A 21,527-nucleotide genomic window follows, 5' to 3' on the forward strand; every position below is an offset into this window, starting at 1 on the left:
AGTTATTGTCCCGTACTAATAAGATGCATTTAGTTCTTGTCCTTTACTAAAAATATGCATTTAGTTATTGTCCTGTACTAATAAGATGCATTTAGTTCTTATCTTGTACTAATAAGATGCATTTAGTTCTTGTCCTGTACTAAAAAGATGCATTTAGTTCTTGTCCTGTACTAAAAAGATGCATTTAGTTCTTATCCTGTACTAATAAGATGCATTTAGTTCTTGTCCTGTACTAATAAGATGCATTTAGTTCTTGTCCTGTACTAAAAAGATGCATTTAGTTCTTGTCCTGTACTAAAAAGATGCATTTAGTTCTTATCCTGTACTAATAAGATGCATTTAGTTCTTGTCCTGTACTAATAAGATGCATTTAGTTCTTGTCTTGTACTAATAAGATGCGTGTCCGTCTGTCCGTCTGTGAGAGTCGGATCTCTCCTTCACTGGAACTCCTCCAGGTTTCTACGCTTTTTTCCCAAAGAGGTTTTTTTGGGAGTTTTTCCTGGCCAAGAAGGAGAGTCTAAGGACAGAGGACCCTGGGACATCGTCCCTCGCCACCACAGACATTGTCTGACTTCATCGCCACCACAGACATTGTTGATTCATTTCTCCCTGTGGCCCTCAGAGGCAACTGTTGTTGTGATTTTGGGCCTTACAAAAATAAATTGATTTGATTTGATTTGATTTAGTTCTTGTCCTGTACTAATAAGATGCATTTAGTTCTTGTCCTGTACTAATAAGATGCATTTAGTTCTTGTCCTGTACTAATTAGATGCATTTAGTTCTTGTCTTGTACTAATAAGATGCATTTAGTTCTTGTCCTGTACTAATAAGATGCATTTAGTTCTTGTCCTGTACTAATAAGATGCATTTAGTTCTTGTCTTGTACTAATAAGATGCATTTAGTTCTTGTCTTGTACTAATAAGATGCATTTAGTTCTTGTCCTGTACTAATAAGATGCATTTAGTTCTTGTCCTGTACTAATAAGATGCATTTAGTTCTTGTCTTGTACTAATAAGATGCATTTAGTTCTTGTCCTGTACTAATAAGATGCATTTAGTTCTTGTCTTGTACTAATAAGATGCATTTAGTTCTTGTCCTGTACAAAAAATATGCATTTAGTTCTTGTCCAGCACTGTAGCACAAATTACATATTTTTGGTCTTTGAAAGGATGTATCGTATCAGTGATATATCGGAGGGTTTTTCTTATTGGCATTGGTCAGATATTGGACTTTTTGCAAACATTTGACATTTTTTTCTAAACTGGCCAACTCTTTATGCAATTTCCAGTGAATTCCCAGATTTGTAAAAAATGGAAATAGAAGAGCAATTATGACAAAAGAAAATGATGACTGTTATGTCTATAGTGTGTTTACCCATTTACAAATTATTATGTATCCCAGATTTTTTAAATACTGGACCCTTGCTATGGTTTTATTGATATCAGAAAATATTCAGCCTCAAGACAAATATCGGATAGAAGCTTTTAAAAGTTCCTATTGGGCCATGACAATTTGAAAACATGTATTTAGTCGTCACAGCAAATCATCTGTAAATTCTAAGTTTAATTCAGATGCACTTCCAGAAACCTTCCCCTCAAAAATGTTCAGAAGCTTGCGATTGACTGGATTTGCAACTTTGGAGACAAACTAAATTACCGTATTTTCCGCACTATAAGGCGCACTTAAAAGCTTTTCATTTTCTCAAAAAACGACAGTGCGCCTTATAATCCAGTGCGCCTTATATATGGATTATCTCTGGTTGTGCTTACTGACCTCGAAGCGATTTTGTGTGGTTTTGTTTCGCTTGATGCACCTTATAGTCCGGTACGCCTTATAAATATATGAAAAATGATCAAAAATAGACCATTCGTTGACAGTGCCCCTTATTGTGTGGAAAATACTCTATATAATTATGACCAATTTACCTTTTTTCTTCAAAACGTATTTCACGACAATTTGAGCCATATAAAGACTATGAATAAAGTCATACTCCCAAAAATAAGTCCAGACATTAAGCAATATATTAGTCACTTAAAAGTGCGTTTTAATTTTACCTCATTTATGGATGACGTCAACATAATAAGATTAACATTAACAAAGGCCACAAACGCCTCAGACGTGAAAATAGCCATAACGTCATTGTGCCATTAATAAAAACACTTCTTTAAAAGGTAATGAGCCACTTTCAAGCCTTTAGGAAAATGACTTCTAGGTATGCATTGTAATTTTAGCGTGCTGTTATTTCTTCTCCTGCAGCGTCTGGGTTTCTGACAACTACTTTAAGCCACTTGTTGAAATACGCACACGCACACACGCTGAATACTCCTATGCAAATATAAGCTAGAAAAACACATGCGCTGGTCTGTTTTGACATGTCCAGAGGTAATTTAGGGGGCACCAGGGGCAGAGCGGGTGGGTAATGGAAGACTGTCCCCCAGGTTTGATGCGCTGGCCTGGGGTTTTTCCATCGGAGGAGGCCTGCTTTTCTCATCTCAGCCGGAGCACGGTAAATCACGCTGAGCACATGTGGCTGCGGAGGAGAAGGAGGAGGAGAAGGAGGAGGAGGAGAATGAGGAGAAGGAGGAGAATGAGAATGAGAAGGAGGAGGAGGAGGAGAATGAGCAGGAGGAGGAGGAGGAAGAGCATGAGGAGAATGAGGAGGAGAATGAGAAGGAGGAGGAGGAGGAGAAGAAGAAGGAGAATGAGGAGGAGAAGGAGAATGAGGAGGAGAAGAGGCATGAGGAGAAGGAGGAGAAAGAGAAGGAGGAGAAGGAGAAGGAGGAGGAAAAGGAGAAGAGGGATGAGGAGAAGGAGGAGGAGAATGAGGAGGAGAGACACAGGGAGAGAAGAGGCATGAGGAGAAGGAGGAGGAGGAGGAGGAGGAGGAGGAGGAGGAGGAGGAGGAGGAGGAGGAGAATGAGGAGGAGGAGAGACACAGGGAGAGAAGAGGCATGAGGAGAAGGAGAAGGAGGAGGAGGAGGAGGAGGAGGAGGAGGAGGAGGAGAGACACAGGGAGAGAAGAGGCATGAGGAGAAAGAGGAGAGGAAGGAGAAGGTCGAGAAGGAGGAGAAAAGGAGAAACACAGGGAGAGAAGAAACACAGGGAGAGAAGAGGCACAGGGAGAAGAGCGAGGACTTGCATAAAGGTTCTAAAGAGATAATTGTCATGCTGCTGTTTGAGAAGAGTTTGTTACAATAAATGACTTTATAAACTGTAAATCAGTGCCGGAAAGTGTTAAGTAACTTGACAGTGTATTAATTGAAGAACACTCAGAGCTGCAGTGGCATTCGAACTTTTTTTTTTTTTTTTAATTGAGTATAAAACGGCTTACAACTCAATAAAACAATAAAAACTAATTTGCTGAAGTGAATGTTACCTGTGGTAATTCATTTAGTGGATTATACTGTATGTTATATGAAGTATCTTATTTATATCTTCAATTCATATGTTCATTTTACAGATAAATTAATGTATGAATGACACACACACACACACGCACGCACGCACGCGCGCGCACGCACGCGCACACGCACACACACACACACGTATATATTACGCACACATATATTACACACACATATATTACACACACACATACAGTATATTACGAAACACACATATATTACGCACATACAGTATATTACACACACACATATTACGCACACAATAGTCCGTTGTGCGCGCGTGGCATCAGTAAATACGTGTTTGTTTTGAGCTGCACTTAGGAGCGCGATGAATGAGGCCAGTGTGCGTACGGAGCGGTGCGCACGTGTCAGAGTGTGTGCGTGTGCGTATGCAGGTGCTCGTATGACTCATGGCAACAGTGATGTCATGGAAGCACGACCCGGGATTGACCCCTACGGCGAGTGGGCGGTGTGTGTGCGGTGTGTGTGTGTGTGTGTGTGTGCATCGTGTGCGTGCTGGAATAATAAAGAAAGGGCAATAGAAAGAGGCTGATCATGTTACCGTGATGAGAGTCCGGCTACTGCGGGTTCACCAGGTGGAAATGTGCACATGTACTGTTACCACCAAGTATACTGCATTGTACTGGGGATTTACCAGTGGAGGATGAAGTAAGCTGTACTCAGGTGAAAGTAGTGGGAACTGATAAATAAATACGGACAACTAATAGATAAAAGTACCAAAAAGTTACAGCGAAAAACTCATAACAAGCCATTGTCAAGGAGGATTTAGTAGTAGTAGTAGTAGTAGTAGTAGTAGTAGTAGTAGTAGTAGTAGTAGTAGTAGTAGTAGTAGTAGTAGTAGTAGTAGTAGTAGTAGTAGAAATAGTGGTGGTGGTAGTAGTAGTAGTAGTAGTAGTAGTAGTAGTAGTAGTAGTTTTAAGAAGTAGAAGAAGTAGTAGTAGTAGTAGAAATACTACTAGTAGTAGTAGTAGAAATAGTAGTAGTAGTAGTAGTAGTAGTAGAAATAGTGGTGGAGGTAGTAGTAGTAGTAGAAATAGTAGTAGTAGAAATAGTAGTAGTAGTAGTAGTAGTAGTAGTAGTAGAAATAGTAGTAGTAGAAATAGTAGTAGTAGTAGTAGTAGTAGTAGTAGTAGTAGTAGTAGTAGTAGTAGTAGTAGTAGTAGTAGTAGTAGTAGTAATAGTAGTAGAAGTAGTAGTAATAGTAGTAGAAGTAGTAGTAGTAGTAGTAGTAGTGATTGTAAGAAGTAGAAGAAGTAGTAGTAGTAGTAGAAGAAATAGTAATAGTAGTAGTAGTAGAAATAGTAGTAGCAGCAGTAGCAGTAGTAGTAGTAGTACTAAAGAGAGTTGTTTCAAGTCAAGATGATATTGTTAACATTTCAAATTATGTTCAAAATGAATGAATCAGTATTTTGTTGCATCTTTGGAACTGCAATGACAACAAAAAACATCATTTAGATTTTCTTTTTCCAAAACTTCGGCTGGTACATTCTAAAAAAAAATAAAAAATACTTCAAGAACGAATTACCACAAAAATCCCAAACGGTCCCTTTCCACCTGTGGACTAGCTCGGAGACAGACCTCTTATTACAGCGGAGCGAGAACGGGCCACGTGAGCTTTTTAGGGTAAAAAAGTGCTCTGACTTGTTGCTGCACATCCAAAACAGCTCAAAAGTGCAAAGAGGAGACGTGGAATTCCATGACGTTATGGCTCAGCTGTCGAGTTCACCGGGAGCAGATGTTAAGAAGAATTATGCAAAAACCAGACCGACATTTAGACTGAAGCGCTCTTATTTAAAGTGTCAATTTTGTGTTTCATTTCTATTCTTTAAAGGTGCACTATGTAACTTTTCTACTGGAGGGTCAGCCGCCTGCTTGCGACTTATACTTATATACTTATACTCCGGAGCGACTTATATGTGATGTTATATGTTATTTTCACACTTGCAACCGCATTTCACACTCCAGTGCGACTTATATATGTTTTTTTCTTCTCTATTATGCATTTTTTGGCTGGTGCGACTTATACTCCGGAGCGACTTATATTTATACTTATATACTTATACTCCGGAGAGACTTATATGTGATATTATTTATTATTTTCACACTTGCAACCACATTTCATACTCCAGTGCAACTTAAATATGTTTTTTTCTTCTCTATTATGCATTTTTTGACTGGTGCGACTTATACTCCGGTGCGACTTATACTCCGGTGCAACTTATAGTCCGGAAAATACGGTATATAGTTTTTCGCTTGAATCCTAAATATAACTTTACTATAAATAGTAAATAACTGCATTGTTTTGTTTATTTTCATGTCAGTTTCAAAGGAGGAACATTCACAAGGTTCTGGCTTTTGTAACGTTCAAAGTGAAAAGGGTCAGCCGCCCGCTCGTCTCCGTGGAGATGTATTGATTCAAGTCAAATCAAGGCGAAGCAAGAAGTGCATCTTTAATTTACACGTCAAGTCAATAAAAAGATTTGCATGAAAGCTTTTATCGCCGACCTGGGGAGACTGTGGCCCTGGTTTCAGCTGAGAAAGTAAAAGTTGTATTTTGCTACTGGCGCTATTGCGTTCTCGACACTTCAAAATACTGCACGGGATTAAAATGTCATCCCAAGCAATAGTTATTATGATGTCTTTGGTTCAGACTTGTGTGGTCAGGTCTGGCTTCTTTCACGTGACATGTGCATTAAACAAAAATGGGTCGTGCCAAGTCAACGCTTTCTAATTATTTATTGTATTCAGCACAAATTTGATGCTTGATTTGCACAATTTGCCACTTTACAAGCTTGGAACTGTCGACACCTGAAGAGTGAAATGTAAGGTATATTTCCACGTGTAAAAAAAACAAAAAACAAAATCATGGTAGTACAGCAATAACGGGAGATCAAAACTCTACTGCGGGTTCACCAGGTGGAAATGTGCACATGTACTGTTACCACCAAGTATACTGCATTGTACTGGGGATTTACCAGTGGAGGATGAAGTAAGCTGTACTCAGGTGAAAGTAGTGGGAACTGATAGATAAATAAATAAATAAAGACAGGCAACTAATAGATAAAAGTACCAAAAAGTTACAGAGAAACTCATAACAAGCCATTGTCAAGGAAGATTTAGTAGTAGTGGTAGTGGTAGTGGTAGTAGTAGTAGTAGTAATAGTAGTAATAGTAGTAGTAGTAGGGGTGGTAGTAGTAATAGTGGTGGTAGTAGTAGTAGTAGAATTATTTATTGTATTCAGCACAAATTTGATGCTTGATTTGCACAATTTGCCACTTTACAAGCTTGGAACTGTCGACACCTGAAGAGTGAAATGTAAAGTATATTTCCACGTGTAAAAAACAAACCCAAAAACAAAACAAAATCACGGCAGTGCAGCAATAACGGGAGATCAAAACAGCTCGAGCCGAACACTTGGAGCTGGCAGACAATAAGAGTGTTTTATTATTTCATTTGCTTTACTGTAATTGAACAGAAATGCAGAGACACTCACTACTGGCACGTTTATGTGGGAAGTAATGCTATAATTCTATACAGAACAAAGCCATATAAAACACGACGAGCCACAAACTAGGGCCACGGCAGAAGCGAAAGATTGATTTAATAAACGTGGAGGCCTGTAATGAAGTCTGCAGCCGCTTGAGCTCACTCCTGAGCGTAACTGCCGGCTGCGGTCGCTCGCTCCAACAGCCCGAGCGTTTAATATAAAAGACGACCACAAAGAACCAGAATCGTGTCCCGAAGTAACACCAGACAATCCGCTCCGAGCGTGTCCGAGCGTGTCCCCCCTGTGTCCCCGCTCCCCCTGTCGACACACACACGCACGCACGCGCACGCTCACTTCCTGTCCCCGCGTGACCTCACATCCTGTGGCCCGGACAACTGGCTTTCATTATGACACAGAGAAGGAAAGAGAGACACAAAGGAGGGCGGCAGAGGGAAAGCAAGAGACTGAAACATACAGTGTATACAACTCCCGAGATTAAGTGATTGTTGTTTGACAAAAGAAGAAGCTGTAGAAGAAGCGGTTGTACCTGTTTTAATTCAGTTTGCTAATTATCAACTGAAGCTGAAGGACCACATTATGGACTGAGACGGAGCCAAAGTTATTGAACAACAAACATAAAAGTGGCAATGGAAATCCAGAAACGTGCCTATAGTACACTAAACCGGGACGAGGGGGCATGCTTACTTTCTCACACTTGGTTGTTCTAAAGAAGTCGGACTGCAGAGGGCGCTGTCGTCCTCCTCTCGGAAGGAAGAGCAGTTAAAAACACCGCTTTTCTAATTTGGCTTTCAGCATAACGACATAGAAATTGTGTTGAGTGCTTCATTTGTATCTAACTGTATTCTGTATATTGTGTGTGTTTTAGATGTAGCTGTAGCAGTAGCGATTTGCATAGTACATTTACTATTTGCTTAAAATCCCTTTATGATAACTCCACTTTTAACAGTAACAAAACATGAACACAAAGACTAAATTATGAGGAACGACTTGTTTATTCATGTTTATTAACTACTTAACTAATGCCCTGACACTGAAGTCCTTTCCTGAATCATTCTTTACAAACCATGTGTTCATTATGTGTTCATGCAACAATTAAAATCTGCTATATGATTAAAAAAAAGCTATTTATACCTGCTATAGGATAAAGATAAAAATAGGCTTACTATGTACACAACATTTACGGTTCAATTTACAGATGCAGTGCAGAAAGTGAACAGTGCAGAGTTTTTATTAAGGCAAAGTTATTATAAAGTGGTGCTGTTTATTATTTATTTTTACAGAGTATGTATCTGAGTATGTATACGAGCATCTACTTCCTCCTCTGCTGCTAATGCTCTGACACTGAACCATGCGATGAAGACGGATCGTGGCTGGACAGTAAACCAGTGAAGAAGACGGACTGTGAAGTGTCTGGCGGAGAGATTATGCAGGGGTAAAAAAAAAAACACTGGGAAATTGAGCGACTGGGAGTGAGCCGCAGATCAAAGGAGAGGAGAGGAGGGAGAGGGAGAGAGACAGAGAGGAGGAGAAAAAGGGCAGAAAAACGAGAGGATGAAAGCCGCCCGACGAGCTTAGGAGGATGTGAGGCCAGATTACTCGAGCCTGCGCAGCATCACGGACAGACACGCTCCACACAGCTGGGACTCCATACGGGCAAATCCAACAGACTCATTCAAGAAAATAATAGACTCGAGAGTGGGAGGGGCGCAGTAACAAAATAGACAGAGGAAGTGATTATGTAACGGCAAGTGGAAGTAATATATATATTTTTACCCTTAAATCCTAAAAATAACTTCATGACGAACTACATAATGCTTTTGTTTCATTCTTTGCCAGTTACAAATGAAGAATAATCAAAAAGTTTTGGCTTGTTTTAACATTATAGTACTAGTATTTGTAGTACCAAATGATAGTATTGTCAAGCTGAAGTAATCCTAAATATAACGTTACTATGAATAGTCAATAACTACATTATTTAGTTTATTTTTCATGCCAGTTGCAAAGGAGGAACATTCACAAGGTTCTGGCTTCTGCAACGTTAAAAGTAATATTGATATAATTTTCAAAAAGAAGTAATATATAGAGCTTATAAAAAGTAATTATAGTACCATAATAGCTGTAGTTATATTACAAGTGAAATTGAGCAAATAAACAATTTACTGTAATAAAAATATAGTAAAAAAACAACAACAGACAAATCTAATTGGAAAAAAGTAATTGCCATTTTGTGGTCTTGTTTTTGAGTTAAAAATTGCTTCAAGCCATGTTTACACTAATCGATTTGCTGTATTTTCCCAGTATTGTGACAAATTAGTCCTGCATTTTAAAAAAAGTCATTGAACGTAGCTTTAGGGCCTCGTCTCTGGTCCTCCTCTGCAGCGATACTGCGCCAAAAGCCCATTACCGTGACCTGAATTTGCAGTTCATCTTGCAAATGCATAATAACCTTGAGCTGCATTTACCAATAGCAATTACGCGAGACAACCAAAACGAAGACAAAAGACAGCGATCTCTTTGCACAGAAAGATCTTTGAACCGATCAAGTCAGACTAGCATTTAAAACTACTTTGTGCCACACTAGTCGAAGTACTTTGGTTTTCCACTCATTCTACTCCAACTCTTAACAACTCTTCTTCGCCGCAGCGTCTGTTCCTCTTAAGCCTGACCAGACCCATTACTACCACACACTTGGAGGTTTGTAAAATGAACGCCATCTCTCGGTGTGTTTAAATCTGCTCTCTTTGACAGTGGAGGGTGCATTCTTGGCTCATGACGGCGTGCGGCGGGGAGACGCGGCCCGTCTGCTCCGGGACAGAGAAAGAGCTTTAAGGCCAGGAGCAAAAAATGTGAAAAATGTGGCGGCGGCCGCTTCGCACACAGCCCCCCGCTCCACACACAGACAGAGGGAGGAGGAAGTACTCAATGTGTGTACTTCAGTCAACGGTCAGGTACCTTAACCACTATTACTTTTACTAATATTACTAATTATACTACTATCAAACGTACTCTTGATACAACTAGAAAACTAGAGCGACAAGTGAAATTATAACACTGCAACTACTTTAATACAAGAACATGTATTGGTACTGCTTCTACTAATAACCATTGCTTATTTGGTACGGTATAGCAAAAGTATGAAAAATGTGATAATAATTGATACTATACTCCAGTCTTGGCCCTTTCCTGAAAAGTTTTAGAATAATCTTGTGCTTTGTCGGATCTAGTATAAGACCACATGGTAACGAAAAGAAAGTACTGCTATTTAGTGTTGAAAATTATAATATCGAGAACATTTGAATATAGGATATGTTGTTTGGAGTAAAAAATGCAAATACGGTTTCATTTTACAGACGTTTCGCATTTGTTTGTTTGATAACCGTTTCCTAAAATACATTTAAAGACATGTTTCGTTTTTGGGATAAATATAGGGATGAATAAATATTGAGTTCAAGGCCAACATTGTACAGTTTTGCCCGTTTAAACTTCGAGCACAAGCACCTCGTTCACCCCATTTCCACAAACTACTTCCAACTCGCGCACGTTGGCATCAAAGAGCACGTCAAGATCGGATAGCCATCGCCAAGCAAGCCTCTAATCAGCAAGAACAAAGAGGAGAGCGCGGGGCAGGGACTCAGCGGGAAGCTAAGGATTTGAGATATCCGCAAACGGGACGGGAGGAGCGACGGAGGAGGGAGAGAGCCGGGCCGGGTTAGGGCTTTATCAGCATTATCATCCGCTGCATACTGATCATTCCATCTGGTCAACAGCTGGCTCCACACACACACACACACACACATATATACTGCACATACTTAGGCCTATACAGACACAAGGAGAAGTGATTGGGACATGCCCGAAACGCTGGTTGCCACGGTGAATGGTTTGGTTCTCATGGTCAGGGCGGCGATGGTTTATAAAAGGGGATTAGAGAGGCTTGGGGTGGACGGCGGGACTGCAGCAGAGCAAGGGAGGAGGAGGAGAAGGAGGAGAAGAAAAAAAGGAGCAAATCAGGACAAAACAGCACCAGAGTCAAAACAAAGTACTTTAGTTTATTAAATGTAAAGTTGTTGTTTCATGTGACGTCGCACGGGAACTTCAGGTACTTCTGTTTATGTCAAAAAAATGCAACATGTTGGACTTGACAATGGAGGTTGAAGTCCAAGAAAGTCCAAACTGAAATATTACAACATCTAATCATATGTTTTGGTGGAGTCATCAGCTCGTCTCCATGCAGAGCCACGTTTGTATTTTTGCACATCTGTGGGACATTCCAGGCAAAACGACATCTCCATGGAAAAAAAGAAGGTTCCGGACTAAGGCCGTCACTAACGATCATTTTAGCTGTCAACGATGTGTTTTAGAGTCTGTACGGTCAAGATAACGATGATCAAAATACAATTACTAGTCAGCAGCAATCGATTAATCATTATTTCATTGAATGCATTTATTTCCCCGGAAAAAGTACAGTTACATATGCTCGAGAGCAAAGATTCTTGTTCGGGATTGTAGGTTTGGAGGCTAATTTCCAAATGCATCCTTTCCGCCACTCTAAAAAATATAGTGCCATTTAATCAGTATTTAATCCAATTACCATAGAAAAAGGGTACGCTGAAATATCTCACTTCTGTCCGTCCTTCTGTCTGTTAAAACTCACAAATTGTTTCCATTTTATTTCATGTTTAATAGGAAAAATATACAAATAACGGTATAATGACACCCACAATTTTAACCCAACACAAGGAATAAAACAATTCCGTTGGTAATTTTGCATAATTTCCCCGTGTGGCATGAGAAATATCAGTACAAATAAAACCGTGCGTTGAATTTGAAGGGCTCACTCCTCCCTCTACAGTAAATACGGTGTGGACTGAAGTGATCTAAGGATTTAGCGAGAGAGACGAGCAAACCAACTGCCTCAACAACTAACACCAAAACACACAAAATGTACGTGCGTTTGTGCAAGTGTGTACGTGCAGCGCGGAGCAGCCACCCAGGACAAGCACCGAGGGATTATGGGATATGAGATTTGCAGAACCCTGACCCCATCCAACCCCGCTCAGCCCAAAACGTCTCGGGAGTGTAACTCTAGACTGGCAGACAGGAGCGGAAGCCTGGTTCACACGGGACACGCAGATGTGCAGTGCGGAGAAGCCATCACTGATCAACTCGTTATCTCTCGGACAGTTTGGGAAATATGGAAAAGTAAACAACACCATGGAGACTTTTACTACAGCTACAACGGTCTACTGACTACTACTACTGTTACAGAACTACTGCTTCTAGCCTAAAATAACTACTACTGCTGCTGCTACTGGCCCACTTAATATTACAATTACCGGTACTACAAACCCCACAACCCTTTCACAATACTAGTACAACCCAACTTATTACTATTACTACTACTGCAACTTATATTACAACTAAGAGGTGGCTTTTTCTTGCTGCATTTTTTGTACGTAATACAAAATATTCAAATTTAGGTGTGTTTTTTTTTTCAAACTAAAATTCCCAATATTATAGTTTATTTTCATATATTTCGCACCTTTAATTACAATTTCTGCAAGTATGTAAGTATCTCTACTATAACCGCTACTACTACTACTTTTCTGCTACTCCTTGTAACATTGCTATTGCTGAAAATCCCATCACAGTTCCTAAATACTACTACGAGTACTACTTCAATAAGTTTACACACTAGTAAAGTAGGTAATAACTCTGCACGCTTGTGTCCAGACAGCTATGAAGGAGCAAAAACTACAGCATAGTTTGAGTTTAAAATAACAAGATCAGGTCAAACAAGTCTAAAAATACATCTCACGCTCTCGTCCCTGTGACCCATCGAGAGATGAGAAGGGGAATGACATGAGCATGTCACATGTCTCCAAGTTATCACTTCATTCATTTAGCACTAACTCCAATTAGAGCTGATGGAGAGTGACTGAGTAATATTACATAACCAACAGTACAGGGATTTGAGGTTTCATATGTTATTGTTATTTCATCTATTTATTTGGTAAAGTATTTGTAAAAATAGCAGATCAAATTATTTTCAGACAGAAACAAACAGAGACATACTTTTTTTAATCTTATTTTTATTAACGCTTTATCTTCTACTTGTTCAAACTCCTGTTCTCGCTCCTCTGTCCATCTCCTCGTCTAACTCGTCCCTTCCGCCTTGTCGCACTGCTCCCTCTTACCCCATACAAACATGACCCTATTTGGGATTGTGGGAAGGTGGCCGGAGTCTGCGAGGTGGCTGAGATTATCGCCATGGCAACCCACATCCAAACAGCCCAAAGGGACCGGGACAAGAGTGAGTGAAAAGGGTTCACACACGTTTGGTCCATTCCAACGTTACAGAAGGAGGAGATGGACTCTGGGGTTTTGTGCTGAGTCATGATCCTGCTGACATAACAAAGATGACATCACCAAAGAAAAACATGATATGGATATTTCTTTCTGACTAATGCTTTGTTAAGTGGGTCTTACCCGACACCACCCACTACCAAAACTTCAAGTTGATAAAACGTTGACAGAAGAGGACTTGCAGATGCATTTTTTTTAAACGAATGGGGTGCTGTTTAATTGACCCCGTCCATACTGAATAAGGACTGCTTATACTGCTACTGCTAAACTAAACAATAGATTACAACCTTAAGTACTAATAATACATCAAATTTAAAACAGCACTTTCTTTCTGTTTCTTGTATTGTAAAGAGTGTGTGAGTGTCCAAAGTGAAAAGACAACAAATGTATGAGAATCAAGGAAATGCAAGTTTGAACAGGTGAGTTTAGAACTACACAACTGGATGAAGGACAAGCTACAATAATGATAAGAATGCATTGGATTTGTATATTGCTTTTTAAGACATCCAACGATATCAATGCATCAGTCATTCAGTCCCAGCTGCTCTGGGGCAAACTGACAAAAGTGAGGCTGCCAATCTGTGCAATTTTCCCCTTCAAACACCATCAATCACTCAAACACACACATACCACTATTATACAAGGCAAGGTGGGTGAAGTATCATGCCAAGGACACAACAACAGTCTGCACTAGAGCCACTGCTGCCCCGCTGTGACATCTGGTCTTCCCAGTGGTCTTCCCAGTGGTCTTCCCAGTGGTCTTCCCAGTGGTCTTCCCAATGGTCTTACCAGTGGTCTTACCAGTGGTCTTACCAATGGTCTTACCAATGGTCTTCCCAGTGGTCTTCCCAGTGGTCTTCCCAGTGGTCTTCCCAGTGGTCTTCCCAGTGGTCTTTCCAGTGGCCTTCCCAGTGGTCTTCCAGTGGCCTTCCCAGTGGTCTTCCCAATGGTCTTCCCAGTGGTCTTCCCAGTGGTCTTCCCAGTGGCCTTCCCAGTGGTCTTCCCAGTGGTCTTCCAGTGGCCTTCCCAGTGGTCTTCCCAATGGTCTTCCCAGTGGTCTTCCCAGTGGTCTTCCCAGTGGCCTTCCCAGTGGCCTTCCCAGTGGTCTTCCCAGTGGTCTTCCCAGTGGTCTTCCCAGTGGTCTTCCCAGTGGCCTTCCCAGTGGTCTTCCCAGTGGTCTTCCCAGTGGTTTCCCATCAAAGTAGAAACCAGGTCCAGCTCTGTATCTTCCAAGACTATTACCATTGATTTTCATTTGCATAACCGCTTGATTTCCACATCTAATTGGCTAAAAATAGACTTTATGGGTGAGCTACTCTTAGACGCATGAAATACAAATGATGAATTAACATGCCATGTGACGACAGGAGTGAGATGTACTAAACCTTTGTAAGAATTTGCCAATAAAACATCACTCCGTATGAAATTTGCTGTGAGGAACATTGTTCCATAACTAGAGATCATATTCCCAAATTATTTTCAGTATTTAGGATCACCTCGGTATTGAACTTGGCACAAAAGAACGGCACGACTTTCTTTGCTTTGGAATGACTGGGCCAAGACTTAAAATATCTGACTCGTGTCCACTCGTGTTTTAGCTGCCATTTCAGCGAGGCAAGAGAGCTTAAAAGGAATTTCTCTCTGGCTCCAGGAACAATAAATCATATTATGTCTATTTTTCCTTTATTTAATACTTAATCTAATACAATTACAGCTGCCTGAACAAGAGCATTGTGCTGCAGGGGTTTTCACATTTCACAACAATTAGCAACAATGAAAACCTAGGATAGTGATTCACAAAGGTCAGCGAGTTCAACCTTAGATAATATTAAAAATCTATAGATTACGCCAAACCAAGTCTTAACAAAGACTCAGGATTAAGATAGGGCAACATGCCAAAATTAAACCTAATAATTAACCAGCAATATTAATAAAGAATTCCTCTCACGACACACTAAACTTACATCTGGACTACACTAGACACACAAGTGCGTTCAAAATGGCTAAACCAGGACTAAAACGGGTCCAAATCAAGTCTGTGACGGATGGAAACTGGGCTCAAACCGGGACTAAACAAGTAAAAGTGTGAACACATCCCAAACTGGCACGGGAACAGTTCCAAACCAAGTCTAAACCCGGATAAAACCAGGATAACACCAGGATAAAACCAGGATAAAACCAGGATAAAACCAGGATAACACCAGGATAAAACCAGGATAAAAAACAGGCTAAAACCAGGATAAAACCAGGATAACACCAGGATAAAACCAGGATAACACCGGGATAACACCGGGATAACACCAGTATAAAACTAGGATAACACCAGGATAACACCAAGATAAGATTATGATAAAACCAGGATAACACCAGGATAGAATTAGGATAAAACCAGGATAACACCAGGATAAAACCAGGATAACACCGGGATAACACCAGGATAACACCAGGATAACACCAGGATAACACCAGGATAACACCAGGATAACACCAGGATAAAACCAGGATAAAACCAGGATAAAACCAGGATAAAATTAGGATAAAACCAGGATAACACCAGGATAAAACCAGGATAAAATTAGGATAAAACCAGGATAACACCAGGATAAAACTATGATAAAACCAGGATAAAACAGAAGCAGATCCCAGCCCGTGTAGCACCAGCTGTACCCCTCCCACAATTTGAGAACCTCTGTTTTAGGAAATGCTGCTCTCCATCTGCAAATGCTAAAATCTAGCCTGTTTTTCCTGTTTTGAGAGACTGGCTCTGCAGTGGTGATGGTCCAGAGCCAGGGTAAGAGGGAAAGCCAAGGGGACGACCCAGAAGCAGAGCACATGTGGGAATAAGCTGGCCTCACAGTCGCCAATGGACACTGTATTTGCCAAGTCCGGCAAGTTTAGAACCGTCCACATCTTGCATGACAAAAAAAAAAGAAAAAAAAAAAGGAATTATCCTGAAAAAAGTCCAAGATGTGGATGATTTGTGTCATTTGTGTATTTGTTTTATTTTTTATCTTTGCACTCACCCATCTGTGCTCTATGTTTTATGTGTTTGAATAAATAAATAAAAAAAAGTACAGACAGCATAGATGACAACTGAGAGTAATATTTGACATTCTATTTTGAATTTTAAAAAAAAAAGAATTACTTTTGCATTGATGTGTTTGTATGAGGGCAACACACACACACACACACGCACGCACACGCACGCATGCACACACACACACACACACACATGAACAAACACATACACACACCCAGAACAAACACACACACACCCAGAACAAACACACACACACCCGAACACACGCACAAACACACACACACGCACACACACACACACACACGCACAAGCAAACGCACACGCACAAACACACGCGCACGCACAAACACACGCGCACACACACGCACAAGCAAACGCGCACACACGCACACACACACACGCACAAGCAAACGCACACGCACAAACACACGCGCACGCACACACACACGCACAAGCAAACGCACAAACACACGCGCACGCACACGCACAAACACACGCGCACGCACAAACACACACGCACACACACGCACACGCACACACACAGTGGAAGAAAGGGCAGCGAGGGCAAAGCGTGGGCGGTTGTGAGGTATGCTAACTTGGATCATATTTGGATGCACAGGGCCAAGTAGCGACTCTCGTATGTTTGTTCTCAGCTCTCTGCCTCCCCATCTTTCCATTTCCCCCTCTGCCTGTCGCTGGACTTCAACTTCCAACTACCCCCCACCCCCCGCCCCTCTCCCTCCTAAATGAGCCATCCATGTACCTCCTCGCTCCACACGTCTGTCGACCAAATTTTGACATTCTTTCGCCCCGTGCCTTGTGCCAGTTGCACTCGACTGCAGGCGGTTTTCACGGGAAGCCAAAAGTCGGTTTTGTCTGTCGAGTGGTCCATTGTGCTGAATCGGCCCAATCTCCAGGCCTATACCGAGACCCCAATAGACCGCCGGAGACATGTGCCTGTCTGTCAAACTAAATGTAGAGATCTGCTTGGAACGAAGTCTCAAATTGGAAAAAATAAATGTGCATAAGATCCTGGAATTAATGCACTTATTGTGTTCTAATGTCTTTTTTTCTAACGCAATGTTCACCACTTGAAATCAGCAAGACAAATACAAAACTTATGGGTAAAATGCTGTCTATGCATTAATACTATCAGCACTGTCTAATAAACTGACAAACAACGACAGGAACTAAACACCCACGTACCAAACATAGAAAATAGGCATGAGTTCACTGCGCAAACTGCTGATGGCCTTTTCTGGGAATTTTTTGTGACCTGGCCATTGACTCGAACAATATTTGCTGAATTATTTATCTAGTGATAGAGAAAGACTGCCAGTTTGATAACGGCTGTAAGTACATATTGATATAAAGACCTTTAGCTGCTGCATCGGTGAACGCTGGGGATGTTTGAGCAGCTTGTTTTGTACGGCTTGTGATAGCGTTAATTATGGCACACAATAATATAATACAGTTTTACACAATTCGTCCACATGAAATTACATGATTTGTGGACTCAAAGCGCTTGTAGCAACAAATATGGGTATAGTACAAATGGATAAATAATAGTTTAATAGTACAAATGTGATGAGGACCCGCTTGTCTCCATAGAGATTATATTGCTATATGTCAGGAATGTTTCACAGTATGGCATTTAATCTTTCAGTGTCCATGGAGACCAGCAGGTGACATCACAGGGTCAAGTTACGGTCCAATCAGTGGTGAGGCGACCCGGTTCACAGGGAAATGTTTTACAAGGATTTTTTTAAACAAACACACAAAAAAAAAAAAAACCTGTAATTGAATAAATGCACAATACACACACAGTTTAATGCCACACTGAGGAATATTCCAGACAAAGCAAGCAGGTTTCGGACCCTCCACCACAAAAATATACGAAGTGCAAATTAACCAGAAATTATGGGGGCAAAAAAAATGCAAGGATTATGTGTCTAGGACAAAAAGTTAAAGCGCATATGACAGGTTCTTATGTTTTTTCTAATAATTAACATTTTGTGCCATAGTCCCAGTAAGTAAGTATTTGTAAAAAAATCTAAATACAAGTTGAAAATCTTCTACAATTGATCATTGAATTGTGTTATCAGGCATTATCTATTTGTCAAATCATAACTATTTGGCCCGTGTATACTATAAGGTTAACTTAATTGCTGCTGCTCATGTCCAAACAGGAAGTAACGCCCTAAAATCTTAAATATAATTATATTCACTATGTTTAGGTGAAATGCGTAGTCAAACCAGTCATACGTGTGCACTTTACGGAAAAAAAAAGTTACGAGATAAGGAGACATTAGCGTAGTATAGCTCGGGCGGCGCTTTTCCTCATCAGATCAGTCCATTCACCCTCATGCCTGCCTTTGTTTGCATATATGTCTTTGATAAAACCATGGAGAGCGTCTGAAAGGCTCCCTTCAGCTGCTCTACAGGTATGCGCGGCCCCCGAACCCCCCATCCCACTGCCGCCCAGCCCTCACCAACAAGGCCTTTATTGTAGACGGCCGTAAGACGATAGCGCTCTGGGACGGCTTCAGCTATGTGGTTACCCGGACAACCCGTGCACCTTCCCACCTCCGACCACCCCTCTCCAGAAGCGCCATTCATCCATTCATTTTTTCGGCAGGGCTGACTTTCTTTGAGGGACAGAAGAGGGGGAGAGGGGGGGGCAGAGAAAGGTGTGCTTTATACGCCTCGCTCGAATGCAAAAGGCCATCGGGTTTAAACAGGACAATGACACTCACAGGCAGCGAGCGGTGTCCACATTCGGTCCAGATACAAAGTCTGCTGTGCGACACGTGAAAGTACAAAATGAAATGTTGCCGAGGAGGGTGTTTTTAATTGGGTGATAGGGAAAGGAGGGGCATTTGAGGTACATCGATGCAGATGGTTTATTGCGAAAAGGAAAGGTTCAAAATAAAGACACGATTTAACCTTTTACATCTGATACAATTTGTAGTAATATATCTTGGAAATCCACTTTTTGGACCTAATCTAAATTTGAAAATCACTTGGATATTAGCCATATTTAGACGTTAGATATTTATATGTTAACTTTTCAAAATAGCATGCCTTATGTTATTTAGGCATATCCTTTAAGTTAGTCTATGATCACTAGGGCGCCAACGATTAACTGACTAATCATGACTAATTGTGACTTATCCTGACTAATCGTGACTATAAAAACACAAATAGTTATCTGGTCCATCTACTGTACTGTAAAAAGACTGTAAAACACCTCCCTTAAGACCTTTTTATAGTAAAAAAAGTGGCATTACCAAATCATTACGTCAAATACGCCGATTTTCTTCAATAACACATTTTATTCGTAAACATTCTCAATCTAGAAGTCTACAGTCCCCCCATTTCAACTTTTATTTTGTTGATTTTACAGTCTCAATGTCGAAAATAGACAGAAATAATAGTTTGACTGAAATAATCGCTGACTAGTCGACAGTCATTGAGTAACTATGGGTAACGTTGGAGATAATCCTAAAACTATGAACCAATATTAGTGTTTATCATTCAATCATAAAGTGCATTTGGTGAAAAACCTTTGCTCAAACAATCTGCAGATTAAACAGAAGAATGTACGGTTGTGGACAGAATATGCCAAAGCAGCACTGTGTTGGTTCCAGTCTCGCTCGTGTTCTGGGCACAGTTCTGGGCACAGTTCTGGGCACAGTTCTGGGCACAGTTCTGGGCACAGTTCTGGGCACAGTTCTGGGCACAGTGGCTGGTGTCGGTCTTACCTGGCGTGTGCGTCTCGGGTTCACTGTTTCGAGGGCTGCTTCGGAGTCGCGTCTCTCGCTTCTTCCCCCCGGGACTGACTCCGCCCCCTGACCCCACCGATCCCAGCGACGGGGCGTGGGACTTGCTGCTGCGTCAAAAACAAAAATACGGTTAAAAAAAAGAACATTTGAGATTCTTGACGTTGTATTTTCTGTGGATGGTTTAACAGATTGTACAGGTTAAGAAAAAAAGGGATGCTCAATATTACTGTAGAAACGAGACCAATTGGAAACTTTAATTAAGCAAAAGAATGTTAAGATGATTATCCTGATAACAACTGTCAGACGATATTATGTAAATCCCACAGAAAAGTCTTTAAACTTGATTGAATTTTCAGACAATTGTGTAATGTCTGTAAAATTAACAATTTAAGTGCAGTAATGAATCATTAAAGTGTAGAAAACCCTTATTTTAAAGTTTATAAAAATCACTTTTTTGCTTCTTTTTTGTAGCCTTTTTCTATAAATTATACACTCGATATTCAAATTTAGCATATTTTCAAAACAATTTTCACGATATGATCTCAATTTCAATCTATTGCCCACTTCTGAGTTACCCAGATGTTTTTACTCCAACATAATGATTAAATTGGATTCAAAATGATTTAGTGGTAAAACCCTGTCACTGTCCACCACAACATAAAGAAAAACTGATCTCATACACAAAACATATAATTACTACTACAATGTTGACAGAGATCCGCCTTCACCTGTATCCATTGTGCTGCTGACCCAGGCTGTTCTTGTAGTGAGTGGAGGGAGGGGAGTTGAGTCGGTTCTGTCGCTTTTCATTGATCTTTTTGGGCTGAGGCTTAGTGTACGTCTCTTCTCTGCTGTTGATGTAGTTGGACATCCCGTAAACAGGGATGATTTCTGGAGGACGCAAAAAAACAACAACTAAAAAAACAACAACATGTAAATGCAGCAAAAATGATAACGTTAAAATTCTTTCTTCTTTGTAGGATGGGGTGCACCATGAAAACAAGCAATACTGTCAAAACGCATTGTGCTAATCACAAAAAACTAGAAGAGAAACAGAAACAAATGAGGCTTAAATTGGTTGAAATCGAACTTGACAAAATATGGACAATTACTATGATTCCAATCAAATAAAAAAGGTTATTTCATCTATTTGGACTCTAACCCTAGTTTCACGTTGCCAGTAAATGCGCATAAGCGATTTCACATGTTTCACTCCCCACTGTTGCCAGCAGAGGGCGCTAACCCACACATTAAAACTACTAAAAAAGTCTGGATAAAGCATAACACTCAGTAACGCTGGGCAAATGAGCAAGTATATCATAATCATTGCTCAGACATTTATTCATCGCGTACATTTCTTTAGCCTACAGTTTAGCATTAGCATTAGCCATGTTGTTTTGTC

The 21,527-nt window shown here is 40.6% G+C and overlaps 1 protein-coding gene across 2 annotated transcripts in view; it reads right to left on the reverse strand.

Annotated features, from left to right (window-relative positions):
* fndc3ba (fibronectin type III domain containing 3Ba) overlaps positions 1-21,527 on the reverse strand; it is a 74,062-nt gene that overhangs the window by 43,891 nt on the left and 8,644 nt on the right. The window contains exons 4-5 of one of the 2 annotated variants that reach the window (XM_072459769.1): positions 20,854-21,016; positions 20,105-20,232 (exon numbers count right to left, since the gene is read on the reverse strand). In XM_072459769.1, the coding sequence (XP_072315870.1) occupies positions 20,105-20,232; positions 20,854-21,016 (291 nt within the window). The remainder of the gene's footprint in view (positions 1-20,104; positions 20,233-20,853; positions 21,017-21,527) is intronic. The other variant, XM_072459770.1, reaches the window with a different exon arrangement.

This window comes from Eucyclogobius newberryi, unplaced genomic scaffold, assembly GCF_026437365.1.
Source record: "Eucyclogobius newberryi isolate DKJ021-1_F unplaced genomic scaffold, fEucNew1.0.hap1 SCAF_274, whole genome shotgun sequence".
Lineage (NCBI taxonomy): Eukaryota > Metazoa > Chordata > Actinopteri > Gobiiformes > Gobiidae > Eucyclogobius > Eucyclogobius newberryi.